This window comes from Eschrichtius robustus, chromosome 12 (assembly GCF_028021215.1).
Source record: "Eschrichtius robustus isolate mEscRob2 chromosome 12, mEscRob2.pri, whole genome shotgun sequence".
NCBI lineage: Eukaryota > Metazoa > Chordata > Mammalia > Artiodactyla > Eschrichtiidae > Eschrichtius > Eschrichtius robustus.
Window position 1 is genome coordinate 81,838,066 of NC_090835.1, and position 17,135 is coordinate 81,855,200.

The 17,135-nt window shown below is 42.6% G+C and overlaps 1 protein-coding gene across 1 annotated transcript in view; it reads left to right on the forward strand.

Annotated features, from left to right (window-relative positions):
- The first annotated feature begins 16,967 nt into the window (after positions 1 to 16,967).
- Positions 16,968 to 17,135, forward strand: part of TFAP2D (transcription factor AP-2 delta) — a 53,760-nt gene continuing 53,592 nt past the window's right edge. The window contains exon 1 of the mRNA XM_068558797.1: positions 16,968 to 17,006. Coding sequence (XP_068414898.1) covers positions 16,968 to 17,006 — 39 coding nt within the window. The remainder of the gene's footprint in view (positions 17,007 to 17,135) is intronic.

Genomic DNA, 17,135 nt, shown 5'->3' on the forward strand with positions numbered 1-17,135 from the left:
TGACTCCCACCTCATGCTTTTGGTTTGATACGATATGACCTGCACTTCTGCCCTAATGTAATTCTCTTATCCAATTATCATCCAAGCAGTCCCATGGGAAGTTCAGGTTTATGCTTTGAATGTGAGTATCATTTCCTTCCTCAGAGCAAAGAAAACATGAGAGTTTCTTGGGGGAAGAAAGGCTTTATCTGAAGGACAAAATGATAGCCATGTTCTAATATAAAACTGGGAGAAAATTTTTATCTGTCAAAGAAGAGTTAGAGGTTCAAAATGTGAATAAATTATTATGATTCTGTAACTTGATTTTTAATGCCATGAATCAAAGCCAGGGCTGTGACCATGTTGTTTAAGAATGTCCCTCTTCATCAAGTCCCAGAAAACTAACCTACACCATTCTCTGTCCCACTTCATGATGTCACATGTTGTTACCACATTTGCCTTTCATTATATATGGTTTTGTACTCTTAATTAACTTTTTTATATGAATACTGTTTCCCCAACTAGATTGTAAATTCCCCAAACACTAAAAATTATTTGTATACACTTCTTAATGCCTTCCTCACTATTTAATAAAGTATTGGCTATAAATATAATGGGCCCTTGCTAATTATGTAATTGTTTTTTTTATTTGAATTTAATTAAATTATTGAGAAGTAACATGTTAAACTTGCATCTAAATAGAGTCAAAAATAGCAATGAATATCAGAATCGGTTTAATTTTGTATAACTAATCTCTTCAAAATAAAACAAAACTTTGATGATAAAAACATCAAGTCATGACCCTGATTGACTATTAGGAAATCAATAATTATCATTTATGTTTTGACAAACAATTAATTATTCAACAATAATACAAGCTAAAGGAGTAAAAAAATAACAAACAGTAAATTGTCAGAAAATAAGTGAAAGCTGAAATAATTCTGGTGATTCAGCTTTGTTAATTAAAATCTCCATTTAGTTATCTCTTTATTAAAAACAAACTAAAAAGAGTGACTCAAAGAAGACAATTTTTAACTTAGATAAGAATGTCATGATGGGACGTGGAATGAAAATTTCAGGAGTTGAAGATGTTCAGTTAGACTCATAGAAGGTCAGAGCATGAAGAAATCTTAAAAATGCCTAATATACCAGCCTGACATCAGAGGTGAGTTATCAGAGATCAAGAGATTTGCTATACATGTAAAAATTGGTGACTAAACCAAGAATAGAAAAAACTCTCTGTAAGTGGTCTTTTTAGCACAATATACAGATATTCACTCATCTATCATGAATAGTAATGCACATTGGCTTAATTGTAAATGCTGTTGTTTTGAATCACCTAAAAACTTCTTCTTTTCCAAGGAATGTCTCAAATTGTCCATTTATCATCTTTTTTCACCACCTGTACAATATGTCAATAGAGTATTTACTGCTAACCTTCCAAGTTGGTAGAGGAAACATACCTGTTTATGTCATCTAGCACAACATGGACAAAGAAAAAACCTGGATTGAAATGGACTCTTTACCAGTCTGAGACTACTTATTGCCAATAGATAAAGTTTGGGCAATCAGGTGTTAATTTCGTATTCAAATCTCTCATTATATTCTTAAAAACTAATTCCACTAAAAATTAATGTAAAATTTAATTATTAAATGCATATTTTAATACATTAGCTTGTATTCCATGAGCATTCTGGCAAAAGAAAGCAAGCATTAACCCCAATGAAGGGCTTGTTTCATTAATTTAAGATATGTCCAAAATATGTAATCAAGAAATGTTTGGCAATGAATGCTGGAGAGGGTGTGGAGAAAAGGGAACCCTCTTGCACTGTTGGTGGGAATGTAAATTGATACAGCCACTATGGAGAACAGTATGGAGGTTCCTTAAAAAACGAAAAATAGAACTACCATATGACCCCAGAATCCCACTACTGGGCATATACCCTGAGAAAACCATAATTCAAAAAGAGTCATGTACCACAACGTTCATTGCAGCACTATTTACAATAACCAGGACATGGAAGCAACCTGAGTGTCCATCAACAGACGGATGGATAAAGAAGATGTGGGACATATATACAATGGAATATTACTCAACCATAAAAAGAAACGAAATTGAGTTATCTGTAGTGAGGTGGATGGACATAGAGTCTGTCATACAGAGTGAAGTAAGTCAGAGAAAAACAAATATCGTATGCTAACACATATATATGGAATCTATAAAAGAAAAAATGGTTCTGATGAACCTAGGGGCAGGACAGGAATAAAGACGCAGACATGCAGAATGGACTTGAGGACATGGGGCGGGGGAAGGGTAAGCTGGGACAAAGTGAGAGAGTAGCATCGATGTATATACACTACCAAATGTAAAATAGCTAGCTAGTGGGAAGCAGCTGCATCGCACTGGGAGATCAGTTCTGTGCTTTGTGACCAGCTAGAAGGAGGGTGGGAGGGAGACGCAAGAGGGAGGGGATATGGAGACATATGTATACATATAGCTGATTCACTTTATTATACAGCAGAAACTAACACAATGTTTTGTAAAGCAATTATACTCCAATAAAGATGTCAAAAAATAAAAAATTAAATTAAATTTAAAAAATAATAAAATTTTTAAAAGTTTGGAAAATATATCATGAGTAAAAATCATCAGAGTGCTCACACAGAGTAGGTAATCAATAAATGCATTTAATAAATAAGACTATTTTCTTCTAGCTAGTGATAGAGCTTCATCCCTTTTTGCCTGTGGACTTACTGTCCAGAAAAATTATAAAAACCTTGTACAAAAATAAGTAAGAGCACCAAAAAGTAAATTATCAAGGCCAGATGTAGATGCATAAAACAGACAATACATGCTCCAGTAGTTCAGTGGAAGGAGAAATGCTTGGCGGGGGGTGGGAGGAAGGGATGACTCACATAACTGGACTGGATGTTGTTGTTACAACAGAAACTCCTCAGAAAAAAATAAGAATGATTCTGCAATTAAATCCTTTGAAGAGCTGTTTCACTGTTTCCATACAGACAGCTTTTGAATGCGTTGTTGTAGGACAGCATACCCAACTGAAGTGCAAAACTCCTTTTCAAAAAACACCTTTTCCTTATTACCTGAGGATCAAATAATAAATAATAATAATAAATGCAGCTTGAGGAGGAAAAGCCACACTCCCATTTATTCTTTTTTGTGTTTTACCTTAAAAGAAGCTTTGATATTTTTATACATCAGTCAGCATCCAGCTCATTTCCGTGCTGGTGTGTTAACCTTCTCCCTCTGGACACTTGGGATATTAATATTATCCTCTGTAACAATCAGCAGAAGAAATAAAGCATTTACGCAAATACTGCAAATTAGATTAAACTGCAGTTCTGATGTAACCCTGTGACACACAGTTTCTTGTGAATTAAGCCAAATGTACAAGCATTTAATGACTAATCCTTTTAGGTATTTTAATGCCCAGATGAAGATTTATTGAGGAGAAAGGGAAAGCATATGCGGTTTTCCGTTAGAGCCTGCCTGCGGGCGGAGGATTGAGCAGATTGGCTTTTTTTAATTAATATTTCAGTTCTTTGTGTTTTGGCGGGCAGGTTGCACGTGGCCCTGGTACTGAACGGACAGCTCCTTTCTCTTAGGCTGTGTGCTGGGGGCTAGCAGTGTAGGAGGGCAGTGGCAGACCCAGGAGAGAGAAGAGGAGGAAGGGGCGGGAGAGTGAGATCGAGTGCTGACTCCCCCCGCCCATGTTCCACACAGCCATAGGCTTGCTTCCTCTAGAAATTAACCTACTGATCTATATTGGTAAAATTAGTCATACTAGAAGCCTGCTCAGTTCAGCCACAAAAGGGGAGGAGAAAGCTTGTTAGACCCTCCTCCCTCCCCTGGGCTTACTACAAACAACTTTTCTAATGCTGGGAGGAGACCTTTGAAGATAAGAAAGGCAAGTTCGCCTGCATTTTAGGAATCCCTCCTGCAGATGGGAAGATTCTAACTAATGAAATCTCCAGAATCACATTTGTTTTTAATGTTATGAAAACTTGTTGAATAAAGTAATACATGCGAGTGGAGTGTGTGTGTGAATATATGTGTATATACATGAGTGTGTGTGTATATATCTGTAAGGATAGAGAGAGAGAGACAGGGAAATAGAGTAGATATAAATATAGATAGATACAGACACAGAGCCTAATCCATGAAATTAAAAATATCAATGATCTTGAAAAGCTTCTCTTTTTAATTTAATTCAATTATATACTGCTTTCAAACAAAGTTTGAACTTTGCTTTAAGGTTCATCTAGAAAAAATATATATATAAGGCTCATCTAGGTATAAGAAAAAAGATGTAAGGAACTGTGAGCTATTGGTAACCACAAGTTGTGTTCATTTAAGGACCTTGAAACATTAAAATGTTATCACAGAAATGTGAGCTGGAAAATTTAAGGATTTTTCTGACTGTGTGTTCAACATCATTGCTGATGTCCTCTGAGTCTAGGTCTCCTAAATAAAATATTTTAAGTATATATCAAATATGTCACAAGTTTGTGTTAAACTAAGACCTGGAACTTGTATTTCTATTTACATTTCTCCCCTTACGGCAGATATTAATTACTATTGTTTCTCATTTTCAATTCTCCCCTTCTTCTGGGCAAATGGGAAGATTACACTCTCCCTGCCCTATAGTTAACCAGAGCCACGTGACTAGATCTGGCCAAGGTATTTCTGGAACAAAGGATAATGTACTTGTGCCAGAACCTGCAGAGCCCTCCCCAACCTTCACCTTGTGATAATGCAGAGATAAAGATCTCACTAGATCCCTGAGGCTATGGAAATGGAGGATAGCAGCCCTGGTGAGGTCTCCAAACACACAATGGATTGTGTGCTTGAGAGAAATAAACTTTTGTTGTGTTAAACCACAGAGATTTTGGAGTTGTTTGTTACCACATTGAAGCATGTTGTAATTTGACTAATAAGCTCCTTTAAAAGAAAAAAAAAAAAAAACAGTAAGCTGCCCATGGTCAGAATTGTCAATGATTGACATTTCTTGGGACATTATAAACCAACGCTCTTCAAAAGAAATAAAATGCAAGCCACATAAGTAATTTTAAATATTTAGTAGCTACATTTTAAAAAGAAAAAGAAACAAGTAAAATTACTGTTAATAATATATTTATCAATATATCCAAAATATTATCTTTATAATTAGTACAAAAATTGAGATATTTTACGTTATCTTTTTCATACTAAGTATTTGAAAATCAGGTGTGTATTTTACACTTACAGCACATCTCAATTTGGACTAGCTTCATTTCAAATTGCCAGTGCCTTCTAGTCAAAAACCACCAAACACATGTCTGTAGTTGAAGAAACTGGGTTTATAACATGTTGTAGTAAGGGAGGACACACATCACGAGGAATCACGGAACACCCAATAAAGTGTGTTAGAAAGAACTTATAGGATTTGGGTCTTGGTTGGGTGATTTCAGGGATGGTCCAAGGGAGCAGAGGTTCACACTAGATTAAGTGCTCTCAGAAAGAGGGAGAACTTTATGATTGGGTATATCAATAAACTTTTTATAGAGAGGAAAAACCAAAGATAAAGCTGTATTGGTGAAGAAGCATCAGTCACCAATATTAACCAAGAGAGGTGTATGTCGAGTACTTTTGTGTTCTGTTTGGACATGTTTAGAGAGTAGTCTTGTTTCCATCTTGATCCATCATGGTCACAGAGTGGCCCTGTCTGATGTTGATGTTCTGTGAGATGGTTTGTGTTCAACCAAACACCAAGATCTGACTGTGAGTGTCAGGCCAGCCTGTAGCAACACCAGGGCCTAAATGATAATACTAGTCCAACTCTTGGACATTGGGCGGGGGTGGGGGGTCATTTTGTTTTTTTGTTTTGTTTTGTTTTTTCTCAGAGTGCCTGTGTTAGTCTGTCAAGTCTGCCACAACAAAATGTCAGCGACTGAGTGGCTTAAAGAACAGAAATTAATTCTCTTACAGTTCTGGAGGCTGGAAGTCCAAGGTCAAGGTGTCAGCAGGTTTGGTTTATCCAGGAGCCTCTCTCCTTGGCATACAGATGGCTGAGTTCTTATCATGTCCTTACACGGCCTTTTCTTTGCAGGTACACATTTCTGGTGTCTCTCCCTCTTCTTATAAGGACATGAGTCGTATTGGATTAGGGCTCCATTCTTATGACCTCATTTAACCTTTTTTTTTTTTTAATATTTATTTTTTTACTTGGCTGTGCTGGGTCTTAGTTGTGGCATGTGGGATCTAGTTCCCTGACCAGAGATTGAACCCCAGGCCCCCTGCAGCAGAAACTTGGAGTCTTAACCACTGGACCACCAGGGAAGTCCCAACCTGAATTACCTCCTTAAAGGTGCCATCTTCAAATATAGTCACGTCGGGAGTTAAGTCTTCAATATATGAATTTTGGGGACACAATTCAGTCCATAACAGTGCACAATAGCCACATGTGGCTAGTTATTACTGCACAAGACAGCACAATTATTTCAGACAATCTGAAATTGATTGTGTCTATTTGCTGGAGTCACACTGACTGGAGATATTTCCCAGTAGAATCAAAAAGATTCTGCAAATTTCACTGCTAGTAAAGGAGCTCTGGATTTTCTTTGGTCTTTCTTTTTCATTATGTTTTTTTCCCCTATAATGTAATGTACTGACTTCATGGTAAAGAGTTCTGTAATCAGGTGTGAAGATGGCCCAATTTTCTGCATCGGTGTGGAGTTGCATGAGCAGTTAAATAAAATGGGTGAAACATCTTTCTGCTTTTTAGCATTTCTTAATGCCCAGTCAATGAATCACTTCTTAAAAATAGATTTTATGGTGTCATAAAACCCTAACTCTGTCATTTCAAGTCACCCTACTGCCATTCTTTCCAACCAAGTAAGAGTCATAACACAGCCTCTGTCTCATGTTAGATATACCATCTTGGGAAGAGATAAGATTACCTTTCTACACTTATTTCCTACTAAGCCAGTAGTCTTATTTATCTGTGGAAGTATGAGTTGGGGTCCATGTTCTCTGGAAAAAACACAGATTTTGGAGTTATCTTTGGTTTGCTAATTTTGTAAAGGGAGAAAAAAGTGTTAGCATGAATAATGTGAAATCCTAGACTTCTTTAAAGCTTGGGTTATTTTGGTCACCATAATCTATACAACAATGGTAAACAAGCATATGGTCAAGGTATACAATTTCTTCATCTCAAGAATTTTGAATTTTGCTGCCAGCTGTATCTGAGATACACTTGACCTCATCAATGAAAAGTCCATTAAAATGATGTCTCTCTAACATTCTGCATTACTACACCTCCTCTACCACCAGAGTCCAGATAATTAATGGAAGAGCTTCTTCCTCTAAGTCAAAACTGAATGTACCAAAGCAGAGAAACTACATGTGCTTAGTTTTGTCACCATCTAAATCTTAGCATTCAAATTGGAACACACTCCTAAAAGACTAATGCTGTTTCAACGTATTTAACTAGGGAAAGAAACCTGTTCTCTTTAACTGCTGGCACATAAATATATGAGTAGATAGTGTTCAATCATACAAAGAACCTTACACTGTATTATTTATCAGAATGTCTGCATTCATTACAGATATTTCTAATATATGGCACATATTTAATACATCACAGTCTATACGTGCTTCCAGGGTCTTGTACCAGAGAGAAATCTCAATGCTAGGTTTAATCTCTAATTCCTCCAAAAGGGAAGGCTTGAGAGGTGTCATTTTCACATCTGAAGATCACAAAACATTAACCCATACTGTCCCACTTCACTGAACTTCTTAAAATGGACATTCCGTGACATGATCTACTCCCAGCCAGGTTAGCAGGATACCCCTCAGGGGAAAAAGCTCCAAGTGGGTTGTCTTCTTTTCTGCGCTAATTTCTTCCTTCAGTTAAGACTCTCTACCTGAAGACAGAGAGAGAGAAAAGGAGTGAGTGGTTGAGAGAAGGAAAGGAAATTGATGGAGAGAGGATTACCAAAGGGCAGGAATGGCGATAGGCTGTTTCTGGGATGGCAATCTCCATCCTTTGCAGAAAACATTAAGAGACAGAGAAGATTTAAAGTGTGTCTATAGGTTCCCTCAAGGCTTTCTGTGAATCCAGAATGGAGAAGTGTCCCCTTCTGATTCTAGACTTCTAGAACACAGTCTTCTGACATGGAAATTAGTAGCAATGTAGACATTTCTGTGAAGACAGACAAACCAGAATTTAGTGTTGGAAAGGATGGGTCATGGAAGAGGAACAGTACTCCTCATCACGATTAGGGTTGATACAAACCTAATGAGGCAACTTGACCTACCAGCAAGAAGGTTATTTGCAGAAATAAATCATAACCAATCATTTTAAAGCACACTATCAGTTACAAAGTTGTTTCGTATACCTGTACCCGCATTTAATATAACCTGGTTGTGAGAGAGCGCTAAATGGTTAAGTAACTTTTCTGAAGTCACAGAGCTAATCAGTGGCATGATCTATGCATTCTTCATCAACCTCTACTTGCTCAAAGGGAAATCAAAAGAGAGAAATTTATCTTAGTAATTGTCTAAGGACCACATGAACCCTATAACCAGAAATGACTTTGGAGGAAGGGGCATTACCACAGGCCACCAAAAATGGCAGGGCCAAAGTAGAAAAAAAATTTTTTTTAACGGAATGTCTTGTTGGGTAAGATGTGCAATAAAGCAGAACTGGTACAAATTTCTGGATAATATCCCTGGGCATTCCAGGCAGCAGAGAGTTAGTTGGAAAAAAAGGAATACGGTAAATATGGGTGGACCAGGAGTTTCAAAACAAAACTATTCAAGGGTAAGTTAAAGACAGACATGAGGTTTAAACAGCATGCACAGAGCGTGGAGATTCGGCAAGATTACATAATGAAGTCGAGAAAGTGTAAAGGCAAACACTAGCACAGCCAAGTTGAAGAATAAAAGGGTGATTGCACCAGAGATTAAGATAAATAAAATAATAAGGCATTGTTCCAGTACATAAGGAAGAAAAGGTCAATGGAAAAATAAATGGGACCTCTGAGAGGCTGCTGGGGTAATTGACAGAAGAGGAAGACAAAGCTCTTTTAGTTTAAAAAAAAAAAAAGAGGAGGCCTTGGTTGCCTGGTAGCCTCAAAGCTCCCCAAGGCTACTAGGAGTGAGAAGAAGCAGAGGCAGGGGCTTGGGGTCAGCAACCAGGAGGACCCACAGGGGTTGGTTAGAAGGTAGGTGATGTGATACGTGCTAGGGTGACCAGGACTCAAAGTATTGCAGATGGAGAAGCACACACGCTCCCCCTCCCCCAACCATGTCACTGAGAAGATGCCCAGGATATTGAGCCAAAGGTGAGACAGAAGCCTTTGAAGATTAGAAGGGAGGGAGCTAAAACAGCAGAATCCCAGGAAGGCATATGGGCACCCTGGGGCAAAAGTGGGGGGAGAGGAGGAGGAAGGGGAGGATGAAGAGGGGGGAGAGAGAAAGTGAGAAGAAAGAGAAGAAATAAAATTCAAAAAAATTTAAAGACCAAAATGTTAATTAAGTCAGGAGGAAATACAAATTAGCCATAAAAGAAGGGGGTGGGCGGGTAGCGAGTGGTCCATTCCCTGGATCCTGAATGAGAGGCTTTGGACTGAGTGGATGCACGCGTCTGAGTTCTAGCTCTGGCCCTGGCCTTGTCGCTTGCCTGGTTGTGTGACTTTATACATCATATGTCAGCAAAGGGTAGGATCCTGTGACCTCTGAAGTCCCTCCCAGCCGGGTTTTCTTTGGTGCCATCTGTCCAAGGCCTGCAAAAATGGACCCTAGGGAAGCAAGGATGTCCTACTAATAAAGGCTCTCTTCTGGGGCCTTCTTAACAAGCCCCTCCTCCTAAATAATAATACCCAACATTTATTAAATGCTCCCCTCAGTCCAGGCTAATCAAAGAGATGATAGATAGATAGATAGATAGATAGATAGATAGATAGATAGATAGATAGATAGATAATAGATAGGCAATTTTTCCACTTAAGCCTCACAATAGCCAGAGGAGCTAAGTGCTAGTAACTTTTTTTTTTTTTCCATTTTACAAGTGAGAAAATTAAGTAACTTGCCCAGGTAGAATCCGGGATTGAAGCTCAGGTTCTGTGGTTCCAAATCCAACAGTCCTATTGCCGCACAATTAGCCATCTCGGTTACGAGGGGGTCCCGGAGGCCAGCAGTGGATCCACAGAGCCACAGCCGGCCGCGGGACTGGGAAGCGCGTATGAGAGGAGCCTGGCGGGTACCGCCGGCCGCCCCTGTGGCCTGGCTCCAGGTGCGCGCCGCCGAAGCCTCAGGGCATCCATGCGGAGCCGGCCGGCCTATGCCGCTGCCTACCGGGGGTAGAGCCAGAACCCCACCTGCCTGGTAGGGCGGGCAGACTCTGGAAGCCCCGCACACAGTCCGTCACCAGGAAACGGAGGGGTCAGATCAGGGAGCCTGGATCTGCGGCCAGAGGCGTCAAGATGACCCTCCCTTGCTGCAAAAGAAGCCTGGGCCGGGCCTCAATGTGGGTACAATGTGGGTACGTTCTGTTAGGCATCTAGAAAGGAATGGAGATGTGGGATAAAGGGAGGAAATTAAAACCTGGAAAAGTTTAGATGCAGTAGAAGCCAGAAGATGTAGTAGGGGAAAAAAAATCTGGATTTGATGCCCAAAATCACTGAGTTAAAAGCTCGTGTGACCTAGGCTATCACTGAAACCTCTTTGACCCTCACTTTCAACCCTTGCCTACCTGCTGGGCGAGGGAGGGTCCAGGGCTTCAGGGTCCCCATTTGCACTCATACCTACCTCATACTGACACTAATACACACTCTACCTACCCCAGAATACTTAACTCATAGGGATGCTGTAAGGATACAATGACGCCATGCTCGTAAAGAGCTCCGAACGGAGCTGACACGTTTAAGTGCTCAGTGTTAGCTGTTGCTGTCACTTTACTGTTATTTTTTGCTCTATAAAAAGAAAGTAGTGGGGAGAGGGAGTGTTCTCGGCATCAGAGGAGTCAACACTTGTAAAAGTGCTTCGTAAACGAAGGCTCCATTTACTGAAACGCCGGCCGGCCGACTTCCCCAAACGCCTAGTGCGCTGCAAGGTTAAACCACCGAGGGAGGGTAGAGCACGCAGCGCGGTCCTTTCCGAACTCATGCATCTCTTGGCTAAAAGAGGCAAGTTTCCCTTGGGAGCGCTAGGCCTCAGCTTCCTGTCACAAAGAGCACAGCCAGCCCAGAGGCCTCCAGGCGCCGCGCCCTCCCGGGCTCGCCCCGCTGCCTGGGGGTGAGCGCCCCCAGACCACGCGGGGACGACAAGGCGGGCGCTGCGGGCGCCCCGGCTGCGCTGCGGGGAGAGGGTGGGCGCCCCGGTCCAACTAGGCAGCTGCTGCAGAAGGGCGAGGAGTCCGCCCTCTCGGATGAGGGCCTCCGCTCCAAGTTTCACTGTTATCAAAGGGAAGACTTCAGACGAGAGAGTTCTTCTGTTTAATTTTCGACTAATACGTTCGCGAGGCTTTTTAATTGCTTGCAAATGCATTTTCTCTGTACGATTACGGAATCCATGTTGCCTGTGGGCTGCAAGGCTAAGGCGGAATACAGATCCGCATTAGGCTTTTGACAATCAGCCCAGAGGGCGGGGCGGTAGGGTCCTGCCGGAGGAGGTTTTACCAAGGGGGAAAAAAAAAACAAGAAAGAAAGAAAAAGAAAACGGAGTTTAAAAAAATCAATGACAACCCTTAAACTGAAATGACTGGGGAGTCTATCAGAAATGTTAATTTCCCCTAAATATCCCACAGCTCTTTTTGAGAATGGTCTGCCATTTCTCGTTTGCAATTAAGGTAACGTTTTTCAAAAAGCGACCCTTCTGCTGTTGAAGGAAGAATGGGGATGCGGTGGGGAATACCAAGAGGAAGAAGAGTTAGCAAATCCTAACTGGAAAGGAAAGGGGAGGGACCTTTAGGAAGACACCCAGAGTTGGCACCAGCTGAGGCTAACTGAAGTAAGAAAGGCAAGTTATTCATTTTGGGCTGGGGGGGGGGGAGGCAGAGTCTGACCCCCAGCACCTACATACCCACGTTGCCATGACTTTTCTCCCTTAATATCCTGGTCCTGTAACTGGGTCAAGTTTTCAATTTCTGCCTCCTGCCCAGAATTTGCCTGATTTGGAACACTCTTTTCTGTCCACCTTGGCTAATCAGGAAAACTGAATGAACCAGGGATTAGGTTACTGCCTGGTGGACCCAACATGTTTCCCTTCCCACCACCTGAAGGATTGACACCACCCAGCCACCCTCCCACGGTCACTACTGGTAGATGCTAGGAGAATCACACCAAGGAGAGTAGGTCCTTGAATAAGAAGATGTTGCCAAGTCATTAAAAGCTTGAGTCACTGTGAAACTGGGGCTCCTTGAGAGAGGGCCCTGAGGGCTCCCTGTGTGGTTGGCTCTCTTGGAAACCCCAGGCTGAGTTTGTCTTAGAAGACTATCCAGGGTGGAAGTGCTCAGAAGGCAGGAGATTCACAAAGAAGTGAGGGCAGATAGAACCAGAATAAACACCACTAAGATAGGACACAGCAGTTGTTCGCTTTTTTTTTTTTTTTTTTTGAATCTCTAAAGTCACCTCTGCTCTTTATGTGCATCCAGAATAAGGAGTGAAAGGGGCTTGGAGGCTTGGAAGGGTTAGGAGAAGTACTGATGAACAGATCTACACCTCTTGGTCACTTTGTGGAAAGAACATAGTGGATTTTTCAGTGTTCTACTGTGCTCCTGTACAAGTACCCTTCCGAAGCCAGGGTCTTCGTGATCATGAAAATTGTCTCCTATTGTGCCAGCTCATGTCTGGGCTCTGGAACTGTGTGCCCCACTGGAGCAGAACACACTAAATTTCATTCTTAGACAATGTACACACATGCTCTCTTAAGGCATAAGTTTAATGGATTCAATCTCATCTCTACCTTCCTCTAAAGAGGAAGGAAGAAAAGAAATGAGGAAAAACAGAGGGAGGAAAGAAGATACTCTGGTTGATGTATGTGTATATCCAAGGAAGTATTTTTGGTTGAAAATGCCCAAATAATTAAAGTCCTTAGCTACTCTACTTCACTTAGAATTATGCAAGCAATTTCGTAGAAAAAGTCTGTTCAAGCAACAGGAGAACAAAGTCCATATAAAATCCATTTGGAGGAGCAAAAGAAATCCCAAGTAGGAATAAGAAGAAGGAGGAGGAGGAGAAACACATGTTTAATGAAACTAGGGATAGGCACTTGCTTGTTGCTACTTGTCCGCAAAACTCAAACACGCACTGAGTGGCAGATCCTTTCCATGGAGGTGCTTGGGATTGGATGAAAACTGGGGTGACCAGTATGGTACCAGCCTAGAAGCCCAGGAAGGGACCTGAGCTCTCTACACCAGAGTCTGAACTGTAGGAAACCATTCAGAAACTCTCTTCTCTAGCTCTGGATCCTAACCAAAACAAACGCGATAGACATAAAGATTTCTCTGCTGATTCCTAAAGTGACTGCGGTGGAACAAGCCTTCTTGGAGTGGAGCGTGGACTCAGAAGGCAGAGCAGAAGCGCTGGGTGCTAAGAGAGACCCTCTCCAGCTTCGAGGGTGCCGGGCTGGCAGGGTTGCTCTGTGCTTTTATGAGCTATCTGGAGTACGCAGGAGCGGGCCCTGGCCTCGGGCTCAGGCTGGGATGCTCACTACCGGTTTCCCCAGGGAGGGAGCCCCAGGCGATTGTCACCGTGTCGCCAACTCACCGTGGCCAGTTAATTCAATTACGCCGCCCGCTGGAGAATGTGTGGCCACTCGCTCTCCCGGAAAGGGCCAAAGCAGAGAAAGGGGAATTAGCTTTGCTGAAAAGCCCAGCCTTTGGGTCAAGCAGGATGGCACTTATTAATTGCTCAAGACTATTAATTGGATGGGAAGGGAAGATGGTGGGGGGGGGGGACTGTCTGACAGAAGCAAATCCCGCGCGTGCACTCATCACACACACACAGACACCAAGCACAGCGCACACCTGCCTCAATGAGTTTCTTTAGAAAAGGGGCGCGCAGAGCAACCCCAGAGCAGATGGAAGGGAGCTGCTGACCAGTATGTGCATATGGCGCTGATGATTTCCCCAACTTCTCTTTCACGGACAAACAGCTTTTTTTCTTTTCCTTTTTTTTTTTTTAAGTTGGGATGAGGGGAGAGGGAGCAGTTGGCCAAATGGGGTTTCCCTACAGTTTAGACGCTGGTGTGGGAAGCTGGGGCACTGGGATGGGAGGAGAGCTTTCCAAAGAAGCCATAGGCCCTGGCAAAGTAGACGCCTAAGCTAAAGGAGATGCTCTTCACCCTCCCCGTTTCATCTCCTTTAAATACAAGTTTTTTTCTCATCCAGCGTGATCTTTAGTTTCCTCTGATACCACGGGGGGTGGGGGGGGGCGGTCAAGAAGCACAGTAAATGAAGCCTGGACGCCTTTTGTCTTGGTACCTAGAAGTCACTCGGGAAAACCGGGTGGGGTTAGGGAATGGAAGGGAGAGGTATGTTTGCCAGTTCTTCGGTGATGTCCAGAAGGATTCAGACGGCCGGGACAAATGGAGGTCATTCTGTGGATGTACTCAGCTCCAGGCCAGAGCTCATTACCGGGAGTACCGGAAGTGCGGGGGCTGCGTGTGGACCTTCGCCCCGACAGGGACAAACGCAGAGGCCGAACGCGCTGGGACAGCAGTCAGAGCAGGCGGTCAAGACGTCCTGAGCCTCCTGGTCGTTCCCGAGGGAGAGGGTTTTGCGTCTGCTGCCTGGACCTAAGCCGGGGAAAGAAGGTCCCTTCGCCTTCAATGAAGATGTATCTGACAGTAGGGGAGTTGGGGGAGGGGTTTGCGGCTTGTCTGTGAAGGGGCCGTCCTTTCCCATTTGAGCTGGGATTTACTGGGAAACCAACAAGAGCCACCAGGAAAAGCGCGTCTGGCCATCATCCCCCAGATAAACTGCGGGCCCTGCACGTTCTTCTGGGGGGAGGTTTGTACCTCCGCAGGGGCGGGCGTTCCTGGGGTAAGGTCTTGGGGGCAGGCCCCGGCTGCCACGGACGCGTATTTTGTCTGTGGGTAGAATATAGAGGCCTCTCTCAGTCCTGCCAAACAAAAGATTCCACTGCAAGCATTTTGGGAGTCAGCCTCTCAGTGGCAATGGCCTTTATCTTACCCCTCCTACTTAAAGATCAAGTTGGTCATTCTTCCTTTTCATCTTCGTTGGGCTGACTTCATTAGACCAAAATATGGAATTTCAAGAAGTTGGGAGGGGGGGCACTTGCGCACCCTGAAAAGGGGAGCAAGTGTTGGCAGCTGATCTTTGCGCAGGACTGAAGCATCACGGATCTCCATTTCAGACAGTGCATTTCAATTCTTGTCGTGTGCCTTTGTCCATTTGTATAAAGCAAAGAGCGCTGAGTGACAGCCCCAGTTAGCCTGCATGAGCAGATCCTAATAAACCCTCCCAAACCCCGACCTAAAAAAAAAGAAGAAGAAGAAAAAAAAAGCCACATGCCTGCCTGTTTGCCTGCGGCTTATTATTAAGACACCTTCTCAGCTTAAACACTTAAAAGCTAACCAAATAAAATGGCAATTAAGACGAAATTACCCCTTCTATCTCTGCGATGAGTCTGGGGCCAGCCGGTTCTTAGGAGATAGGCAGGGTTGGTGAGCGGACTCAGCAGAGCCTCAGTATTGCGGGCCTGTAGCCACTGCTACCCGCTCTAGGCGCTAGACCACTTGATGCGGGAAGATGAATTTTGAATGAAGTAAAGCTCAAATACTGTTTGGAAGTCGAGAAATCCACCGAGGAGACAGAGATAAGTGTGCACTGCCTCCTCCATGCCCTCTCTTTGTAAAATATTACTTTCAAACATTTAAGGGTTTGGGGGGGTAATGGTATTCAAATACCTGGCGCCCCTGCTAAATGGTCCATACAACACCCCCCCCACCGCCCCCCATTCAGCAGTCTTTTCGAAAAGGAAGTAGGAAAACACAAAAAAAGGGGGAAAATGGGTTGGGTTGAGGAGTGGAAGACAACATTTCACCTAAATGTAGAATCTTGTCACAAGTCTTTATTCTCTTATATTTTTCTTAAATATAGTGCCAGTTACACTATTTCTTTATGATGGAAACTTGGGACTGTCCATCATGGCTATTTGTTTTAAAGCTGCTGAAAGTGTAAGCTACTGCCAGGTGTTGCCTTTCAAAAAAGGGAAAAGAACACAAATTCATGGAAATATGGAAAGAGGAGTATTGTTCCCACTTGGGCAAAAGGCAGATACCCCAAGTCTGGGTGAAACTGATTTGGGTGCTCGTTGGAAAAAGCAGCTTTCAGCATCCAGAGAGTGGAACCAATAGGCATGAACACTTACTTGTGTAAAAGGAAGCTTCCATTAATATATATTTCTATCTCTAATATACACACATCGGGGCTAGATCTTTATCTTCACAATAAAATGTGTGCAAATGCTCTCTGCAGAGACGAGTCCCCACCTCAGTCGGTATAGAAAAGCATGATAAAGGTTGGAAAAAATGGATAAAAATGTTGAAAGAACCTCCAGTTCCTTATTAGGCGAAGATACAATATTTATTCCTTGTCTCCTGGGATAAATCTCTTCTGCCCATTGTCCTCCCAGTTCTCAGTGCTGATGCTTAATTTTCAAAACTTCTATATTACCAAGGGACCTACGACATCAGCCAAAGAAATACTCAGCAAGTACAAAATCTGTTCCAGGGAGCTGCTTTTGTGCAGAGGGAAAATTTTGTTCCTACAGGTTTTTAAGTGGGTACGAGGCAAGGAGCTATCTGATCCGGGCAAAGCCATTACAATTTAGATCTCTATCTACAGAACATTTTTTTTCCTTTAAAAAATAATTGGAAAATACAAGAAGTTTGGATTTTTTTTTCCCGATTCTTTTTTTGGAGGGGAAAACTGCATCGTAAGCTTTCGGAGAAACCCAACATGTCAACTACCTTTCCGGGACTAGTCCACGATGCCGAGGTATTATTACTTTTTTTTTTTTTTTTTTTGAGCGCGCGTGTGTGTGGCGGCGGCGGCGTGGCGGCGGCGGTGGCAGCTTCCCCTGTCTCTAATTTATATCGGACCGTTACGTTTAATTATAATCTGGCT